General features: G+C 39.7%; 1 protein-coding gene across 7 annotated transcripts in view; it reads right to left on the reverse strand.

Annotated features, from left to right (window-relative positions):
* Nucleotides 1-253: 253 nt before the first annotated feature.
* pde7a (phosphodiesterase 7A) overlaps nt 254-18,293 on the reverse strand; it is a 59,846-nt gene continuing 41,806 nt past the window's right edge. For 3 of the 7 annotated variants that reach the window (XM_031904404.1, XM_031904402.1, XM_031904405.1), the window contains 12 exons: nt 16,571-16,603; nt 16,029-16,112; nt 11,082-11,233; nt 8,449-8,512; nt 7,998-8,093; nt 7,070-7,170; nt 6,349-6,480; nt 5,791-5,882; nt 4,808-4,952; nt 4,396-4,492; nt 3,297-3,377; nt 254-2,049 (listed from right to left, as the gene is read on the reverse strand). In XM_031904404.1, coding sequence (XP_031760264.1) covers nt 1,895-2,049; nt 3,297-3,377; nt 4,396-4,492; nt 4,808-4,952; nt 5,791-5,882; nt 6,349-6,480; nt 7,070-7,170; nt 7,998-8,093; nt 8,449-8,512; nt 11,082-11,233; nt 16,029-16,112; nt 16,571-16,603 — 1,232 coding nt within the window. In that variant the 3' untranslated portion in view covers nt 254-1,894. Of the gene's footprint in view, nt 2,050-3,296; nt 3,378-4,395; nt 4,493-4,807; nt 4,953-5,790; nt 5,883-6,348; nt 6,481-7,069; nt 7,171-7,997; nt 8,094-8,448; nt 8,513-11,081; nt 11,234-14,141; nt 14,277-16,028; nt 16,113-16,570; nt 16,604-18,293 lie in introns of those variants that run through there. The other 4 variants (XM_002940558.5, XM_012965274.3, XM_018095128.2 and 1 more) reach the window with 2 other exon arrangements.

Raw genomic sequence — 18,293 nt, forward strand, 5'->3', positions numbered from 1 at the left:
CCTTTTAACCCTACATTTATAGCACCTGTTCTGTGGATTAAAGGGGCCCCCTATCAGGGTGGGACTGGGGTGTGCGGGGCCCACCAGCTTTCAGCGATCAGGGGAGGGAGACCAGCGTGGGAGGGATTGGGTCTGGGTCGGTGGAGCCCACCAGGTTTTTCCCAGTGTCCCGCCGGCCCTATCTGATCCTGGCCGCTATATTCCAGCTCATGTTGCCGAGGGTAACGAAAAGATGATGCAAATACCAGAATAATACTGTAAAAATGACTTTCTGTTTTTTATTCATCAAAGTTGAACAGCAACAGGCACATATTAAAAAATGAGTATGGCAAAGCCTTGTACAAATGGCTTTACGCTGAAGCCGTCTCCCAAGAAAAGGTCTGTTGCAACAAACTGTAAACAGATAATAAACAGTCGTTAAACAGCAATACCGAGGAAAATACAAACAAACTAAAAAAAAAAGCACCAGTTTCTGATCGAGAGAACAGTTGTGCTCACCAGACTTAAAACAAAAATTACAAACGAATGGAATGTTTTAAGTTTAAAATTAGTCCCACGAGTGGTCCTAAAACAATTCCTACACAACAAAATCCCACCAATCTACTATTCCACTAAAGAATGACTAAAAAGGAGGAGGGTGGGGGGGTCTAAAGAAGAAAAACAAAATAAAGACACTGTCAAAATTGGGGGGGGGGGGAGAATTTGGTCACTTAGCTTTGTGCATAGATTAAGGCATTTGTAGCAATTTGTTACAAGTCGCCCATCCACGGGATGGGGCTGCTGAACTGATGATCAATGCACACACCCACGACGCACATGCACGCACACACACTCACCCGCCGGCCCCTGCAGCAAACGAGGCATTGGTACCCTTGTCTGAATGACACTTCCCACTTTATTCCCAATTGGCAAATACCCTGAGCTGATTGTGGTGATTATGTTTACCCTTTAAGTGCCAGAGACGGGGGAGGGGCAAGGTGTCGCCCTGCTGGCTCTCAAAGAGTTAACGCCACCTATTTCCGTGCAGTTCAAGTGTTCAGTAGTGAAAAAGAAACAGCATGCAATGCATTCACTTCAGCTGCGTAAAGCGCTGCCCTTAGAATTAACGTGAAAATAACAGGGTTGCATTTCCCTCCCGCGTCTGGACCAAAGCCTGGTTGCGTACGAGCGGAAATATTGCAAATGGGAGGGGGGTAAAACTGTTGGGGCAAAGGGGAGGAAGATTTACAGTCAACATTTGTTCTCTTAAATAACTATATAAAATGAACAAAAAAAACAAAACTCCAGTTAGTGGTTCCGTCACAGCCATGCGTCAAGGCAAGTTTCCATGAATAAATTTCAGTGTAATTGTAAACAGCATCTCTTGCCAAGGCAGCAAAGCAGCGGGCACTTCACAGTTCCAGAAAGAATGAACTTCAGCACAAAGTGGAAGGTACAACACCAGTCGGGAAACTGTGGCCGAGCCATGCCGTTCCGTCATTCGGCAAGTCTAGGTTTTTTTTCCCTTTAACATTCCAAAAAAAAAAAAAAAAACGGGAAAAAATGCCAAACAAAATAAGGAGGGGAACCTGTGGCACATAGAGAAGGAGGAGGAGCTTCCTGCAGTTCTCGGTCAGTCGCAGCTGTGCTTTGCATAATCAAGCTTTCATAGAAAAAGCCAACTGAGGTATGTGCATATTGCTCTGGATTCAGGTCTTGGTTAAAAAAGAAAAAAGAAAAATCAGAATGTTAAAGGAAACCTGGGGAATAAATAATGCTGGCATCGTTTCTATGTAAAAACCTTGGCAACCAGGAGATATTTCTCTCTCACCAAGACCCCCTTTGCAGTCATTAGGAGAAACCAGCCAAGCTGATTCCAGGTTCATGGTGCAGTCTTTCCTGAGGTAAAAAGGTATCAGTCAGCCTCTTCGCTGCTCGAGCGCTCCTGCAGCATTCCTTTCCAGCTGGCTTTATTTAGTCCTACGTGGCCCAGCATGGTCTGGGATAGCCTGGTGTTACTGAACCGGGCCCACTCCACGAACAATGGCTCCACCAGGTATGTGATGAAACCTTGGAAAAGGAGGAGGCAAGCATTTATTAAATACTCATTTATCCTTTTTATCAGCAACGGAGAGACACCAAGACAAAATCTAGGCTAACCACAAAATGTGATTAGAAAACCCAATATTACCCCAAAACAACCACAAGGTGTCAGTAGTGAACTACTTTATGCTGTAACAGTAAGGGAAGAAATAGTGCTGCTAAGTTAAAGGAACACTGACATGGAAAACATGTTTTTGTTAAAAACACATCAGTTAATAGAGTTTCTCCAGCAGAATCCTGCATTAAAATCTGTTTTTCAAAAACACCGATTTTTTATGTTTAATTTCACATGGGGCTAGCCATATTCTTCATTTCCCAGGGTGCCACAGCCACGTGACCTGTGCTCTGATAAATGTCAGTCTCACTTTACTGCTGAGCTGCAAGTTGGAGTGATATCACACCCCCCCACATCAGAGAAACATCTGCTGCATTGTCAAAAGATGTAAATTCTATAACAGGTGGCATTTAAGGGGGAAAAATTAAAAAAAAAAAAAATCACAAAATAATACTATCACCCATTTAAAAGCAAACATCTTATTGGTTGCTATGGGTTTCTGTTCATGGGCAAACTTAGTGCCTTTTATTACATATAGGGGCTACACCAGATAACTTTATGTAGATGGCACAATTCTGTGTGTATTGTGCTACCAGCAGGTGACAAGGCACTCAGCATCACCCCCCTATGGCAATGGCAATTACTTTGCACCCACACCTGCAGGTCAGGAGATAATGGCCGCTCAAGTGACATAACACTCTACTAGTGCCACTGTACTAATACTTAATGAATCCTGTACTACAAAAAATAAGCATAGCGCAAGTCACCTTGGAGTCCAGTGACCTTTATAAGGAATTTGGCTGGCAGCCTTGCTCTTTCAGTTTCAGTTTAGCCTGAGCATGAACCTTGCAACAAATACTAAGCAGCAGCTAAATGGAAGGAGTTGTGTGTCCATATAAAGGCACGAGGCTGCAGGCCAGCTGCATTTATATTGGTCACAGACCTTCAAAATGACTAGGGATATTTCCTAATAATTTAATGGACACATTCTCTCTTACAGTGCAAGAAGTGCTGAATAAATATGCATGGGAAGGGTACACAGAGGACTTGACCTAAAGGGAAGTGGTATTTAGCCTTCCCATATCCCAGACTAATCATCTGAACAGTAGACATGTTGCAGTCACCACAATCATTGGTCAGAAGAGTATATAGTCCTTACCAATCTGGATATTGGCTATATTCGATGTTTGCCGATCGCACAGTGGACTGACATCCAGTTTATATTTTCTTTCAACATCTCCTAAAGAAGAAATATATGTTACCAAATGACTAGTATATCAGTATGGACAGATATGCTGCCACGATTTGCACAAGACATTTTTCAGCAATATAAAATATATAGAAAATGACGTTCGATCCCATAGCGACAGTTACATGTCACCTTTAAATGTCTCTTCTAGAAACATATATTAAAGCTTCATTACAGACCAAGAGCAGATTTAAGCAGGCACTGTTTTGCGCAGTATGGCAAGTGCTATGGCACCTGGCGAGTTGCACAAAGCGTAGCGCTGGGTATCGCTATTACCACTGATTGATGGATAGTGTATAATTACAGATCTCCTGTACAGTAGGTTAGTTTTGTAATAGAGCACAACACAAACACACATTCCCTAGCCCCTCCAGGCCAAGCTCTATTGCAAACAGGACCCTCCCTGTGATTTATATCCTGTTTCCCAATTTATTGTCCCTCTTCCCTCAATGTTGCAGCCTTCACTACATCCCATCAAACAATCCCCCTCTGTCACACTCCCCAAGTTTTGTTTCTGATCATTGTCACTCTTTCCCTCATCACATAAGCACTTACACTTCTATCTCTGTAATTCCTTCCCTACAAACATTCCTGAAAATCCACCTGCCATAGGTTGCCTGTATAAACTATATAAGCAACACACCACAGAGAACAGCAGAAATATATCACTCCAACAATCATGTTTTAATAGCCCCCTTTTAACTTGAGACTGTAAGCCTTTGTGTTTATGGCCCTCTAATCCTACTGTGATCCATCTCTGCAGCAATATTATAGTACAGACAGTGGATAGCAGAGATGTGTAACGTGCCAGCATTATACAAATAAATGATTTTGTTCTAAATTTTTGTTTGCAACTAGACATGCCCTTTTCTACTTAATCAAATCCAACACAGCAACCACTATTCCCTAATGACAATGTAAGTTACATTTGTTTCAGCTATCCAAACTGTAGAAAAATTTCAAATAAAATGCGCACTATTCTTTCAAACATCTAGTTTCGGCCACTTACCTTGATAAAAGAACTCTTCTGTGACTTTTTCACTCCACTGCTTACTCAGCTCCCAGGTACGGCACGGATTACATATATCGGCACACTTCAGAGCCATCTTTAGATCAGGAGGTGAAGGAAAGGATAATATAATTGAAATACCAGGTTTCTATGCATTTGTTGTAGCCATGACCACTTATGAAGGCCTTCTAGTCACCATTACTCTCAGCAGAGAGCATTACGGTCACTTAAATAGTGTTATGTGTTGGCCAGTCTAAGGTATTACAGGTGACAATTGTACTCGCAGCACTGACATGCTGAGAGTATACAGTATGTGCATGCATGTGATATATAGGTGCACACGTACAGGGGGTGGTATTGTGTTGTATGTGTGATTAATATAAACAGCAGTAGTGTTTAGAGGCAGATGTACCTGCAGGATAAAGAGTCTATCACTGGCGTTGTCTAGGCATAAGTCTCCTCTATCCAGGTGAGTTCTAAACTGGGACAGGTATTCATTTTGCCGACTGATATCTGTAGCAAGAATGATAGAGCCCAACTGGCCTTCCATATGTTGTCTAGGAGAGAAACAAATGAAAGTCAATATCATTTGTGCGGTCACTCCCATCATGTTATATTGAGTCAGGTGACAGCACCAACTCCACAGATTCTGGTCTGCAACCACCTACAAAGAGCTACCACTTAATTCCCTTTAACTACTGGTATGTCTCCAAGGGGCCAACACAGATTGGCCAAGAAAAAGCAACACTGGGAGACTGCTTACTGTAATGAAGATCAACCACTCCTGAGAATAACGAGGAGGATTTAGGGCTATAATCCTGCCTGTGGACCAGAATCTTAAATTGTTTTCATTCAGTTTTTTAATGGGAGATACGTTACGGAGATCCTGGGCACATTTACTGACATAGGTGCTAAACTGCATAGTACAGGTATAGGACCTATTATACAGAATCTCCATACTTCAATGGAAAAAACATTTTTAACAGTATAGAAACCCAATAGAATTGTTTTTCCTTGAATAAGGATTAATTATTACATAGTTGGGATCAAGCAAAAGGCACTGTTTAATTATTATAGGGAAAAAGGAAATCAAATTTAAAAAATGTAATTATTTGTTTAAAATGGAGTCTATGAGAGATGGCCTTCCCATATTTCAGAGCTTGCTAGATAACAGGTGTCCACATAAGAGATCCCATACCTGTACAGCAAATCAGCAACCAGTTGACTGCAATTAGACAAAGAATGATAACTAATTATTGTTTGCTAGATGTTCGTGATTGTGACCTACATCAGTATGAGAGCCCCAGAGCTCATTTAATAGACCATACAAAAGTACTAGCGATATGGTTTGCTAGGAATGGAGTGTGTATGTTGTCACCTTCCATGGTCTCTTACCTCTCCTCCAATGTCATGTGTGCAAACAAACCCGATTCACGCAACAGTCCCACTGCTGATCTCCAGTGGTGGTTCTCTAATACTGAGGTATTCTGAAAAGAAAGCAGAGTAATTAGTGGCAAATTGCAAGTTCCACTGAGAGACTCAACAATGGGTAGAGCAATGCAGTCTAAGCAGCAAACAAGGAAACATTGCTGGCAGGTCTCTTAGCAAGAGACATGCAGTAATATTGTACATGCCAGAATATGACTACACAGTGTTTTTCACAGGTTTTCTTAATATATAAAACAAGGGGGCCTATTTTGAAGTTAATGGGGAATAAAAAAAAAAAAAACAAGATAGCCATAAAAACCAGATAAGCCATTTTGCACAAGAATGTGACAAGAGCGTGCAGTGTTATTAGGCATACACAATAAAATGTCCTTTCACCTCACATAAGAAATATACAGATTCAGTATGCAGACAACATAACCAGATCAGTGTGCTTTTAACATTTTAAGTTGACACGATACTGGCTGAATTTCTGACTTTACCTGTGGTGCCCCATTGCCCCATTACCTTGTATAAAGTTGCTAAGTAGTGGTTTGTTTTTATTAGAAAAGACTGGTTTACACCGGGATGATCCAAATCGTGTGTTGCAGCTGCAATCAAACCCAGCAGGATATCCCATGGAGTAAAAGACTTGGCAAGCTGCAAGAAGAGAAAGGCACAGTAAGCACAACATGACATTAAAGGGGAACTCCAGCTTTCCAAACATCATTTGAAATCCTGGCAGGGGAGGAGGGACTAAAACATTGATATTACAACTTTTCTGTGGCTTACAGACAGCATGCAGGAACTACATAGCCCATAATGCATTACACTATGTTCTTTTCCCTGTTGACGTGTGCAGGGAATTATGGGATTTGGGGGATGCAGGCTGAAGGCAGGCTAAGGACAGTCAATTATGGTTACATTTTATTTGAGTCTCAAAATAGTCAGTCAGATCAGCAGGACAACAGTACTATAAAAATAAATACAAATGTGCAATTCATTTCTACCACAAGATGGGCATATGAGCAGAGAATGAATATTCTTTACCTACAACAGACTGCTCTCATACTACAATATTAAACTGCAAATATTAATAATAAGTACTAATCCTTTGTCTTTTTGCCTATAGATAAATTACAAGTTCATGAAAATGAAATAAGAGCACTAGTTTGCCCTTTAAAATATCTGTTGCATTATTTAAATAGAAAAGTCATATGTATATGATTAGAGTAAATACGTGCCTTACCTTAGGTTCTTTTAAAAAACAGTACATGGCCTGAGTCACATCAGCAGCATGGACTGCATTGTGATATGGATTCTGACTGTGGTAATCCTCCTGAACCATAACTGAATAAGAAAAAAATAAATAAATAAAGGGGAGGGATATTCCATCAATAAAAGCATTGTTAATGTTTGACATGAGGAAAGGGGATTCATTTAACTTCACCTTCAACATCACTATGGAATGAAGTGCTGCTAGGTTTTCAAAATGGCGGCACAATGTGTTACCTGGATATTTAGGACAATACTGCGGTTTGTAGAGCCAAGAATATCTAGTAATTTATACTGTAAATGTGCTTAGTGATGTCAACAGTTATATTCAGTGCTTGGTGATATCGTTTTTGTCACATAATTTACGGAAACTTGTGTATTATACAAATGTACCCCCAGTTATTAATTATGAGGATATTAGAAGTCACCTCAGAGTTCCATATGTACAAAGACACTTGATGTGCAGCCTCATGCCTTTATATGGTTCTAGTCCTTGGTCACATCTATTATTATAATTCACAAAATTATTCCCTGGATAACATACATCATATATGGCTGATTTAAAATAAGCTGCTATCAGTGTAAAAGTACCTGCTTATAACCATAGCACCATGAAAGTGAGAGGACTGGGCAAGCCATTTACACGTGTGTGTTATTTAGAAGAGATGGCTTGAAGTCTAAGACTCTGGATAATGGGAAGATGCAGCATCCTACTGGCCCACGCATGGGGCTAAAACAACAGCTTTCTACAAACATATGATCAAGACTTATTTATATATATTAATTGGGCAGGCCAGAAAATCCCATCAGCCGAGGGCCACATTAGGTCATGAAGAGATGCAATTGGGAGATGATGGGGCTACATGAATCCTTTCTTGGTGGCACTACATTTCATAGTTTACCTAAAAATCTTCTTAATTTCACCATGTCCAACTGGAAGTGATCGATCAGACCATGGTGGCTCAAGAGATGAAACGTTAAGGTAACAAGGCTATTTCCTAGGAAAAAAGGAACAGAAAAGTTAGAAATTATTTAACTTCTGAGACGCGCTAAGACACTATAGGGCTTATGTAATAAAAGACACCAAGTTTGCCCAGGAGTAGTACTGCATAGCAACCAATCAGCAGGAATCATTTACTGGTCACCAGTTTAAAAGCAAATATCTTATTGGTCATTGGCCATGGGCAAACGTAATGACTTTAATTTATTTGGGAGATTCAAAAATGAATTTGCTTAGCTCTGCAGAATGCCACAGGAAGCCCTGAAGTGGCCCTTATTTATTCAAGCAGAAACCGGTTTCTTTTGGAGCAAAATGTTAAAGCTATATAGTTTATAAAACAGATAAAAACTTACCATTTGTTAACCTATCAAAAAGAAATATATCAAAACTCCAACTGCCAACTTTTTCCAACATACACTGAAAAGAAAAAAATAATAAACAAATGTTAAACCATGACATTTAAAGGCACGCACACACAAACAAAATACAAAAAATAAATTCTGTGGGATTTTGGCAAATATGAAGATGGCGTGGAACAAGTCAGGAGGGAGAAGCTGAACTGGTGTTTTTGGTGTTACTTTTACTTTAAGCTGGCTATACACGCACTGATAATATTGTACGATATTTGGTGCGTGTTGGGCAAGTTGGCGAGGCGACCGATATCGCAGAAGGCTGCTGATATCGGTCGACTCGCCGATCAGGCGGTATAAAAGATTTTGATCAGGCGCAATTGAAGGCGCCTGAGCAAAATCTACCTTCAGGGCTGAATCAACAGAAGGAGGTAGAAATCCTATTGTTTCTGCCTCCAAATCTGACGATTCAGCCCTGAATGTCAGTGGAGGGTTGGAACGATCTTTTGCCCATGGTTGGTTTCAGCTACTGCTGGCATCTAATCGGCCTGAAATGGATATACGTAGTTTCCCCTTGCCATCACCCTTATAGGACACTGCTCAATTTACACATAATACCTACAAAGTGTAGTTCCATTAATGTTCTGTGGGAATCATGTTTTGTGTGTGACTTGTGCTTCAAGACATTTGGGCCCTAAAGGCCCTTCAACAAAGTCTGGTTATGCAGGCATTCTGTTCATTTGCTGTAAACTGAATCAGAAGTCAGAGGAGTACACTCCTATCCCCGTGGTCAGTGTACCTCCATCCTTCTTGCTACATCTGGTGTCAGTCCAGCAGGACTAATCACCGTAACCCTTAAGGTGGCCATACACATAGCAATTACGATCTTTAAAGATCGTTGGTTTCCCCCGTTGACATTCAGGACTGAATCGTCGGATATAGAGGTAGAAACAATATGGATTCTACCTCCACCTGCCAATTCAGCACTTAAAAGATTTTGCTTGGGCCCATCAAAATCTGCATTAACCTGCCTGATCAAAGAGACGGCCAATATCTGCAGCCTTTACGATATTGGTCGTCTTGTCAATCGGCCACACACGCATCGAATATTGTGCAAAATGAGGTTTTGCACTATAATATCGGTGTGAGCATGGCCAGCTTTATTCTAACCCTATAGTTTTACTTTTAGGGTTAAGGCTAGGGAGATTGTTAGGTTGAGGAAGACTGATAACACTTGACAGAGGTCTGACAGTGAAGACACCCCTGAATGTCAGCACCCGCCAATTATAGGAAATATTAATATTGAAATAATCTACAAAGCAAAAATAGATAGCGCCTTTTGGTAAAGATAATCATCTGCAATCAATAATATTAAGTAATAGTGAATCACATTACGATAGCACTTAGCAGTTTTCCCATTGAGTGGCCTACACAATGATTATTTACAGAAAAGATAGCAATCCATTACATTTTGGCTTTGCATGAAAAAAAGCATAATGTAACTTATTGAGATGTGCTTTTGGCAAATTCCCTCGAAAATGCCAAGGTGTGACCAGCTTAGCTGCTTTTTAGCAGGCCAGGGGGCATATTTTCCCACCAGACATATTGAACTATACTCACTGCTCCAGTCATTCAAATTCAGCCTCTTGCTGACATGCCGAATGAGGCTGGATGCCAATGCTGGGAGCAAATTTTGGACAGAATGCTGATTAATGTGCATTTGAGAAGCACAAGCGTCTATAATCAGACTTGCAATGACAGACTGAATGTCAAATGATGTTAGAGCACACATGGCATTTTGTGGCACAATAATGACAAACATCAGGTGGAGCAAGAGTCAATTTGACATTTGCTGAGCTCACAAGGTCTGCAGCCTCTTTTATAACTTTAAATAAACATTCTTGGGTTACAGCTCTATCAGGCACGTTCATGTAGCGCCCAGTCTGTGTGTGTTACCCACAGCTGGGCTGTCCGCCCTTGCGTGCAATGTATTTTGTAGGGGTGGGGGTGATTAGTTAATTAAAGTAATTTTTAAAATAATAAATACTTCACAACAGATTGCATTAACTGTAACTGTGGTTATCCAGAGTCGCATCATTTTAAGGGTTTAGATTTGGTTCGGCTGAACACTTGCAAAAGTGCTAAGGTTCTACTATATCCTGCAGTCAAATCCTGGATTCCATGTACGCCAAGACTTAAAAGGGGGGTAAACTTGAGTACTGAGAGCCTCGGGTGGGCTAAAAGCTATAAAATCTAGAACACCTGACCTCTGGGCATCCTCTTTGATAACATGTTGAAGTATTATGTTTGGGTTAAAGGAGAAGGAAAGGCTAATAAAGAGTTAATCTCACGCTGCAGGCATACCTTCAGTTCTCTCAATAGTGCCCTTAAGTCTCCCCATACTTCACCTGTTCAGATGATCGGAAGCCAAACAGGAAGAAAAAACGCAGAGCTGTGTAAAGAAAGTTCCCATAATGCCTCACTCCTGCACCCAGACCAAGTGAACATGCTCAGCTAGTTAAACTATGAGTCAGCTTCCTGCTGATTGGCTCAGATCCACATTCCTAAGACCTTTCTGATAAAGCTTACTTAGGCTTTACCTTTCTTTCTCCTTTAAGAGCAGAAAATATACAAACCTTGGCTTGTCCATTATAATCATCATCTAAAATGTACAAGGAATTCTGAGCAGTGACGCCACGGAAGAAACGAGAGGATTTCAGGTACCGTTGGAAACTCAGCAACCTCCTGATGTTTCTAGCAGACAAGGAGATTTCGATTTCTGAATGTGCTGAAAATATAAACAAAGAAATGTTTAGGATTTCTAAAATATACATTTGTGAGTTCTCAATAGAAAATCAGACTAAGGACTCTGGCACACGGGGAGATTAGTCGCCCGCGACAAATCTCCCCGTGTGCCAGAACCCTTAAGCATATGTTTATGAAGATTCTCATTTATCCAGGGGATGATATACAGTATCTAGTAGAATTGAGTTTTTTTGACTCACTGGAGCAGCTTTTTCAGTTCAACTGAGTTAGGGATGGCGCAATTTCGGCAAATCGTCGAAAATACCTCACGAGGCAACTTCGGCGATTTGCCGAAATCGCCTGCGCAGTGTGTGCCATCCCACCGGCGACTTACATTGTCACCGGTGGGATGGCAATTCGGGGAGATTAGTCGCCCGCGAACAGGGAGATTTGTCGCGGGCCACTAATCTCCCTGTGTGCCAGAGCCCTTAGGGAATTGCCTGGCATTTAAATCCGTGTAGTACAGACACTTACATCCAATCACAATGGTTCCATTCAATTTATTCAGTTAGGTGTTGGCTAAACACTGCCGTGGTGAGGATAAAGTTCTCTTATCTTTACCCCAGCGGTTTTCAGCCAACACCTAACTGAATAAATTCAATGAAACCATTGTAATTGGATGGCTATGACTATGGATGTACTGACACCTAAGATTAAACTGTTTTTAAATATAACATTGTCTTCGCATCCTATAAAAAGTATTTACCTGGTGCTTTTACATTACCTATCTGCCATATTTGTGCAGCAGGAGTCCGTTAGCATTAGAAGCTAGAAGCTATAACTGACAGGCTGAGAAGGGACAGTCAGGATGAATAACGATTGCTTACATAAGCAGCCCTATAAGCGAAAAACTGTAAATCTAAATTTTGAAATGTATTTGTGTGTGTCAGTATCACTTTTAGAATTCAAATGCCAGGGAATTCCCTACCAGTCAGTTGCATGAGTGGTGAAACATTTTCAAGAAAACTCAAAGTCCAGTAGCTTTAGACTTAAAGGAACAGTAACTCCAAAAAATGAAAGAGCTTTAAAGTAATAAAAATATAATGCACTATTGCCCTGCACTGGTAAAACTGGTGTGTTTGATACAGTAACACTACTATAATTTATATAATAAGCTGCTGTGTAGCCACGGGGGCAGCCATACAAGCGGGAAAAAAGGAGAAAAGGCACAGGTTACAATGCAGATAACAGATAAGTTCTGTAGAACACAATAGTGTTTTATCTGTTATCTGCTAAGTGCCTGTGCCTTTTCTCCTTTGAATGGCTGCCTCCATGGATACATAGCTTATTTATATAAATTATAGTAGACTTTCTGAAGTAAACACACAACTTTTACCAGTGCAGGGCAGCAGCACATTACATTTTAGTTACTTTTATACACTTTCATTTTTTGGTGTTACTGTTCCTTTAATTCTACTAGATAGTGTATATCTGCCTTAAGCAATACGTAATACAGAGTTATCATTCCTAGGCATGGAATGTATTCTGGTGGGGTTTTAGAGCATACATCGGTATAAAGAAAGTTAAAAGTACTACATTTGTATGAATTTTTAACTGAAGATATGATATGGAGACAGTAGCCTGTACTCTTTATGTCAAAAATGTTGGTAATATAAGCAGCAAGGCAGCTTCGACTTATATGTTCAGTGCTAACACTTAGGTACATCACCCAAGCTATGCACCAATTTTATTGTTTATTAAGGTGGGAAAAAATATTTTTAATAAGGTTCATCTCCCCTTTAATGTGTTATGTCTCAGACAAACTATCTAGATTATCCATCACCAGAGTTCTAGGTAATTACCCATGTCACCAAACTGTTAAAAGGAATATGTCTGTGGGCTGATTTCAAATAAGGAAACTAAAACTCTGAAGAAAAAAAGTAGATGTGTTATCTGGCAGTCTTTGATAAACTTAAGCAGTTCTGACATTTTAAGTGCAATAGCACACAGGACACTTTTTTTTTTTTACCAAGGCAAAAGTCACAGTAATAAAATATGCCCGACAGTTGTGAGTGTATACAGATACTCTTGGATGGATATTGGACATGCGGTCACCATTGTGAGACACCCATTTAGAATAATAAACAAAGTGGGAAGCATGCCATGCATGTTAGTGATAAAAGGGGGTCAGTGAAAGAGTGCTGCAAGTCAGTTTTTCTAAAGCCATCAGAGAGGTTACCATACAGTGAGACTGCCACCCCTCTAACACTAGACAAGGGGTCCAAAGTGAAGGACCGGTTTAAATTGGGCATAGTTACTCTTGTAGATATAGAGTGGTGACTGGTGCAACAGTTACAGCAGTATGACCAGTGCTGGACCATAAAACAGAGGCATGAACAGGAACAGACGGATGCAATGATCTGCTAGCAAGTGGTGGATGTTACATGGTTAGCATGTGCTGAGGCTGCCTCATCTGTATGTGCAACCCTTTTGATCCAGATTAACGTATGTTGTGGTACCCTAGCCACTACCCTTTCATGCCGTCACAGCACACTAGCAATTTCAAGTGCGTGGAATTGGTTCCCATCACTTCCCAACTGTATAGAAAGCAATGATACCTGGCATGGTGGCCATCTGTGTTTCAACTGAAAACCGTGCAGGTTTTAAATACTGTTCAACAGTTCATATAGTATAGAATGAATGAAAGCCCCATACATTTACCCCAAGAGGTCACAGAGCATGCAACCCCAGGAGGGCTACACCACATAAGAGAAGTTTGCATTTTAGTGGTACAAGCTGTACCATTCTTTCTATAAATAGTCACTGTTGCACTGTTACACATTAAAAAATATGACATAAATTAATCAAAACAGTAGCTACATTTGGATTCCTTGGTGCGACACCTGTGCCAGGCTGAGAATGTAAACAGAAGTATTCTCAAATATGCTTACCTTTTTCTCCACTGGTAAGACTAGGGATGCCCAAAGAGCAGCTACTGTTCATCTAGCACTACCAGAATCCCTAGACAGTGGCAGTATGCCGGAAACTGAAGTTCAACAACAGCTGGAGGTCCACAGGTTGGGCATCCCTGAGTCATATAGAAAACCTATATTATACAGGGAATTATGTACCCCCGTTGTAAAATGTAAGGATATTAGAAGCTATTGGAAGTTACAGAGGAGTGCAACAATTACATAAAGGCACAAGGCCCCATGGTTGTATGGCTTATGGAACTCTTTTGTTGACTTCTAATATCCTTATAATCTAAAGTATGGGCATTTCCCATTGCACCATACAGTAAATTATGTAGTTAGAAACAGTTTATAACTTAAAGGGACAGATACACAGCTTCAGTCAGTTGCCTTGAGAACAAGACCTAAATTCCTGACCTGTAGTCCTACTTATGACTTGTCTACTGCTTGTCCCTCCAGTTCCTGCCTTCCCCTACTGCTGTCTTTACTCTGCCTTTTCTCCCTTACTGCCATCTTCTATTGTCCAAGCCCATTTTCACCAGCAGCCTCTACATCAATCCCCATCAAGTTAGATGTACCTCTGAATTTCTCAAATCTTTCCCAGTCAATATTTGCCCACTTGGGAAGCAATAGACACTAGATTGCTAGTCAACCCCATATAACTAACTTAGATGCATATCCATGTACCCTTCTGTGTATCAGCGATGAAACACAGAACAGAACCTTGGGCCCTACTGCAGATTGTAAATAAAACTAACACTGTTATTTCTACTGTTCATGAGCTACCTCTTATCAGATACGGCCACAAAACTCCCCAGTGACTTCTAATAGACTAACAAAAGTTGGGGGTACATTATCCTCTATATATATTACATGTGTACTTTAAGCTACCTGCAAAATATATCCTGAACAGTGCTTAACGACGTCAGCATTATTAATGGCACTCCGTAAGTTCACGCGTCACATGTTTAATTGCAATTTGTGTATTACAAGAAATAATGTATGTTCCCAAAATATCTGCGCATAAAAGGATATGTAGACCTTAAAAAATATTGATAAGGGTGCTTTTCTATACACCTTTTTTGTGTCAGCTATTTAACTTTTTGTTAACTGCTAATATAATGAATTTTGTAACAACAGCGCATGCTGGTCAATTCCGGTAGCTGTGTGATTACAAAGGTATATGTTCAGAAGGAAAACAGAACTGTTCTGGAGTTGCTCTGCTCAGGTAAATGATTAGAAGCCTCAGGAGACTCTTTTTATGTGTCTCCTGAGCAGAGTAACATCTGTATGTACCTCTCCTATATCTCTGATCTACAGTTAGAGGAACTGACCAGCACCAGTGCTGTTGTTACTAAATTCATTTTATTAGCCGTTAATAAAAAATGTAAAAAGCTCTGAAACAAAAAATAAAAAATGTAAGTTTCAAAAGGGCTTTGAAAAGCACCCTGAGCAATTTTACATTCATTTTTTTTTAAGGTTTACATATCCACAAGTCTCTTCATGTCAGTAACAAAATGAAATTCCTGAAGAGCAATTATACCTTATGATATCAGTATAAATAGTGCATAAGACATTTTACATTTGTGCTATCTATGGTTGTGTATTATATTTGTGCTATCTATGGTTTTGTATTATATCAGCTACTCCGACTAGGACGGCAGGAGTCACTATAACTCGGCACACAAATAACATCAACACTCACAGAGTTTATTAGGTCATATATACAAAGGGTTCCACAGGGTAAAATCCAAACAATGTAAACTGATCCTTGGTGCTCAGAAGAGGAAAAGGCATTAATGATGAGAGCTTTAAGTGCCAGTGGGTTTATACTGCGCACAACGAAAGCTGTTTACAATAACTTACAGTGCAAAATACGAAAGTCAATGTAGGGGTGGGAGCCTCGTCTCTCTGATTCAAACCCAGCTCGGCTTCTTACTCTGACATCTCCTAAAAAGAAAAGAAAAAAATAAAAAGCAGAAATCAAATCCCCAGGAATGATAATGTGCGTCACTAGAAGAGCACATCTGTCAGCAGCACAATGAACCCTCCCAGCTATCTCCGAGGATTCCAAAACAGGACTTTCAGACATGCAGTTGCATGCTTCTGTCATAGGATACAGCCCAGTCTGAGCGATAGGCCAAAGCATGTGCTGAGCATTCAGATGAAACCAAAGATTATGTGCTCTCACAGTATATAAATGGCACAAGGCACCTTAATGTGACAAAACAAGAACATTAATTCCATTCAGATTAATCTGTCCTGCAGTGACGGCTCCCAACGTGTGAAAGAGAGAGTCTGCACAGGGTACAAGGCTTAGCATCTAGAGATGGCAGCTTTCAGCAGTTTAGCTAATCAGATACTTTCACATCAGATAACAGTAGATGTTGCCACTAGCATTTACTTACTTGCACTCAGCTGTTTGAATATTACACAAGAGCCTATCAAAATACCAAAACTCAGTATTAACATTTTTACAGTATCAAGCGGTTCGTGTGTTGGCTGCAGCTAAATAAACAACTTTGCTCATTTAGTTGGATTAGTTTGCAAAAACAGGGTTAAATCATTCTAGTTCTGCATACTGTTCATGCATTTATATCACAAATAACACAGAATTAGAGTGGACTGAGAATTATGGAAATCTAACATTCATGCTGCTTTCCTTGAAGTTTTAGGAAATAAGCCCACAGATATTGATAGAACAGAACTGACTATACAGTGCTACTACAAATCTGGTGCTGCCTCTGGAAAATATAGTCGGGCTATTACAAACACTGCATTGGGGAGGCCACTGTTGCTACTTATACATCAAATACATGAGCATGAGTAAATATACACAAATGTAAAAAATAAATAAACAAACTAAATATACTTCCATTCTTTCAAAAGTGCCTATTTTGCTATTATATTATATTACATACCAATTCCATATTAGTTGAGTTTGAGAAAAAAAACAAATGTCTATCAAGTGCAAACATTTGTCCATGTAAATGCTTTGTAACATCTATCTGGTCCAGAGGAAATCAAACTATTATTATAACACTTTTGCTTTTACAAAAGTGTGGTGATAGCCCCCTGCAAATGAAACAATCAATTGCTTTTTTTCGGTTTTTGTCAAAGTGTTAAACACATTAGCTTTAGCATTACATTTTATATACTTTAAAGAAATAATTAGGGAATTGGCTTTTGAAAATGAAACAATCTGTTCCTTCTTTTCTCGATTTCATCATCTTGTTTACTACTCTACCATCAGTTATCAGGAAACCCATTATCCAGAAACGTCAGATTTACAGGAAGCCCATCTCCCAAAAACCCCATTTTAATCAAATAATTACAATTCCTAAAAATGATTTCCTTTTTTACTGTAATAATAAAACTGTACCTTGAACATGATCCAAAATAACTCCTTATTAGAGGCAAAACAATCCTATTGGGTCATTTAGTATTAAAATATTTTTTAGTAGACTAAAGTATAGTCTATATTTCAGAAAGACACCGTATCCTACAAACCCCAGGCATTCTGTATAACAGGTCTCATACCTGTATACATTGTTTTTAAATCATGTGTTAATTGCTAATGCTTTCTCCTTCCCCCTAAACATCTAAGGTAAATTGCACAGGCTAATCCGTAATGACTTAGTATCAGTTTACAGGATAACTGTTGTTGTGCGATGTTTTCAGCTGAGAAAGTACTGTCCCAAACTATGCACGGATGTAATCATTTTCTTTGTTAAGCCAGTGCGTGCTTGTATTTATAACATAAAGGGCTAAAATATCAGAAGAAAACGCACATCAAGCTTTTTTGATGTTTAGAAATTTAATTTAGGAATTGAATATTTAGCATTCAATTCAAGTCCATGAATATGACAAAGAATCTCTGCAGTCTAAAAGTTCAATTGCTTGACATGAAGTCCTGGGCTATAAGCAAACTAAAGTGACTTTCTGGTCCTTGTCAACTTAGAGCAGTGGTTACCAAACTTAGTCCATTTTTGTCTGTGAAATACAACCCTTAGGGGCACATTTGCTAACCCACGAATGGACCGAATGCGTCCGATTGCGTTTTTTTCGTAATGATCGGTATTTTGCGATTTTTTCGGAAAATTTTCACGACTTTTCGTTACCAATACGATT

Source organism: Xenopus tropicalis, chromosome 6 (genome assembly GCF_000004195.4).
Source record: "Xenopus tropicalis strain Nigerian chromosome 6, UCB_Xtro_10.0, whole genome shotgun sequence".
Classification (NCBI taxonomy): Eukaryota; Metazoa; Chordata; class Amphibia; order Anura; family Pipidae; genus Xenopus; species Xenopus tropicalis.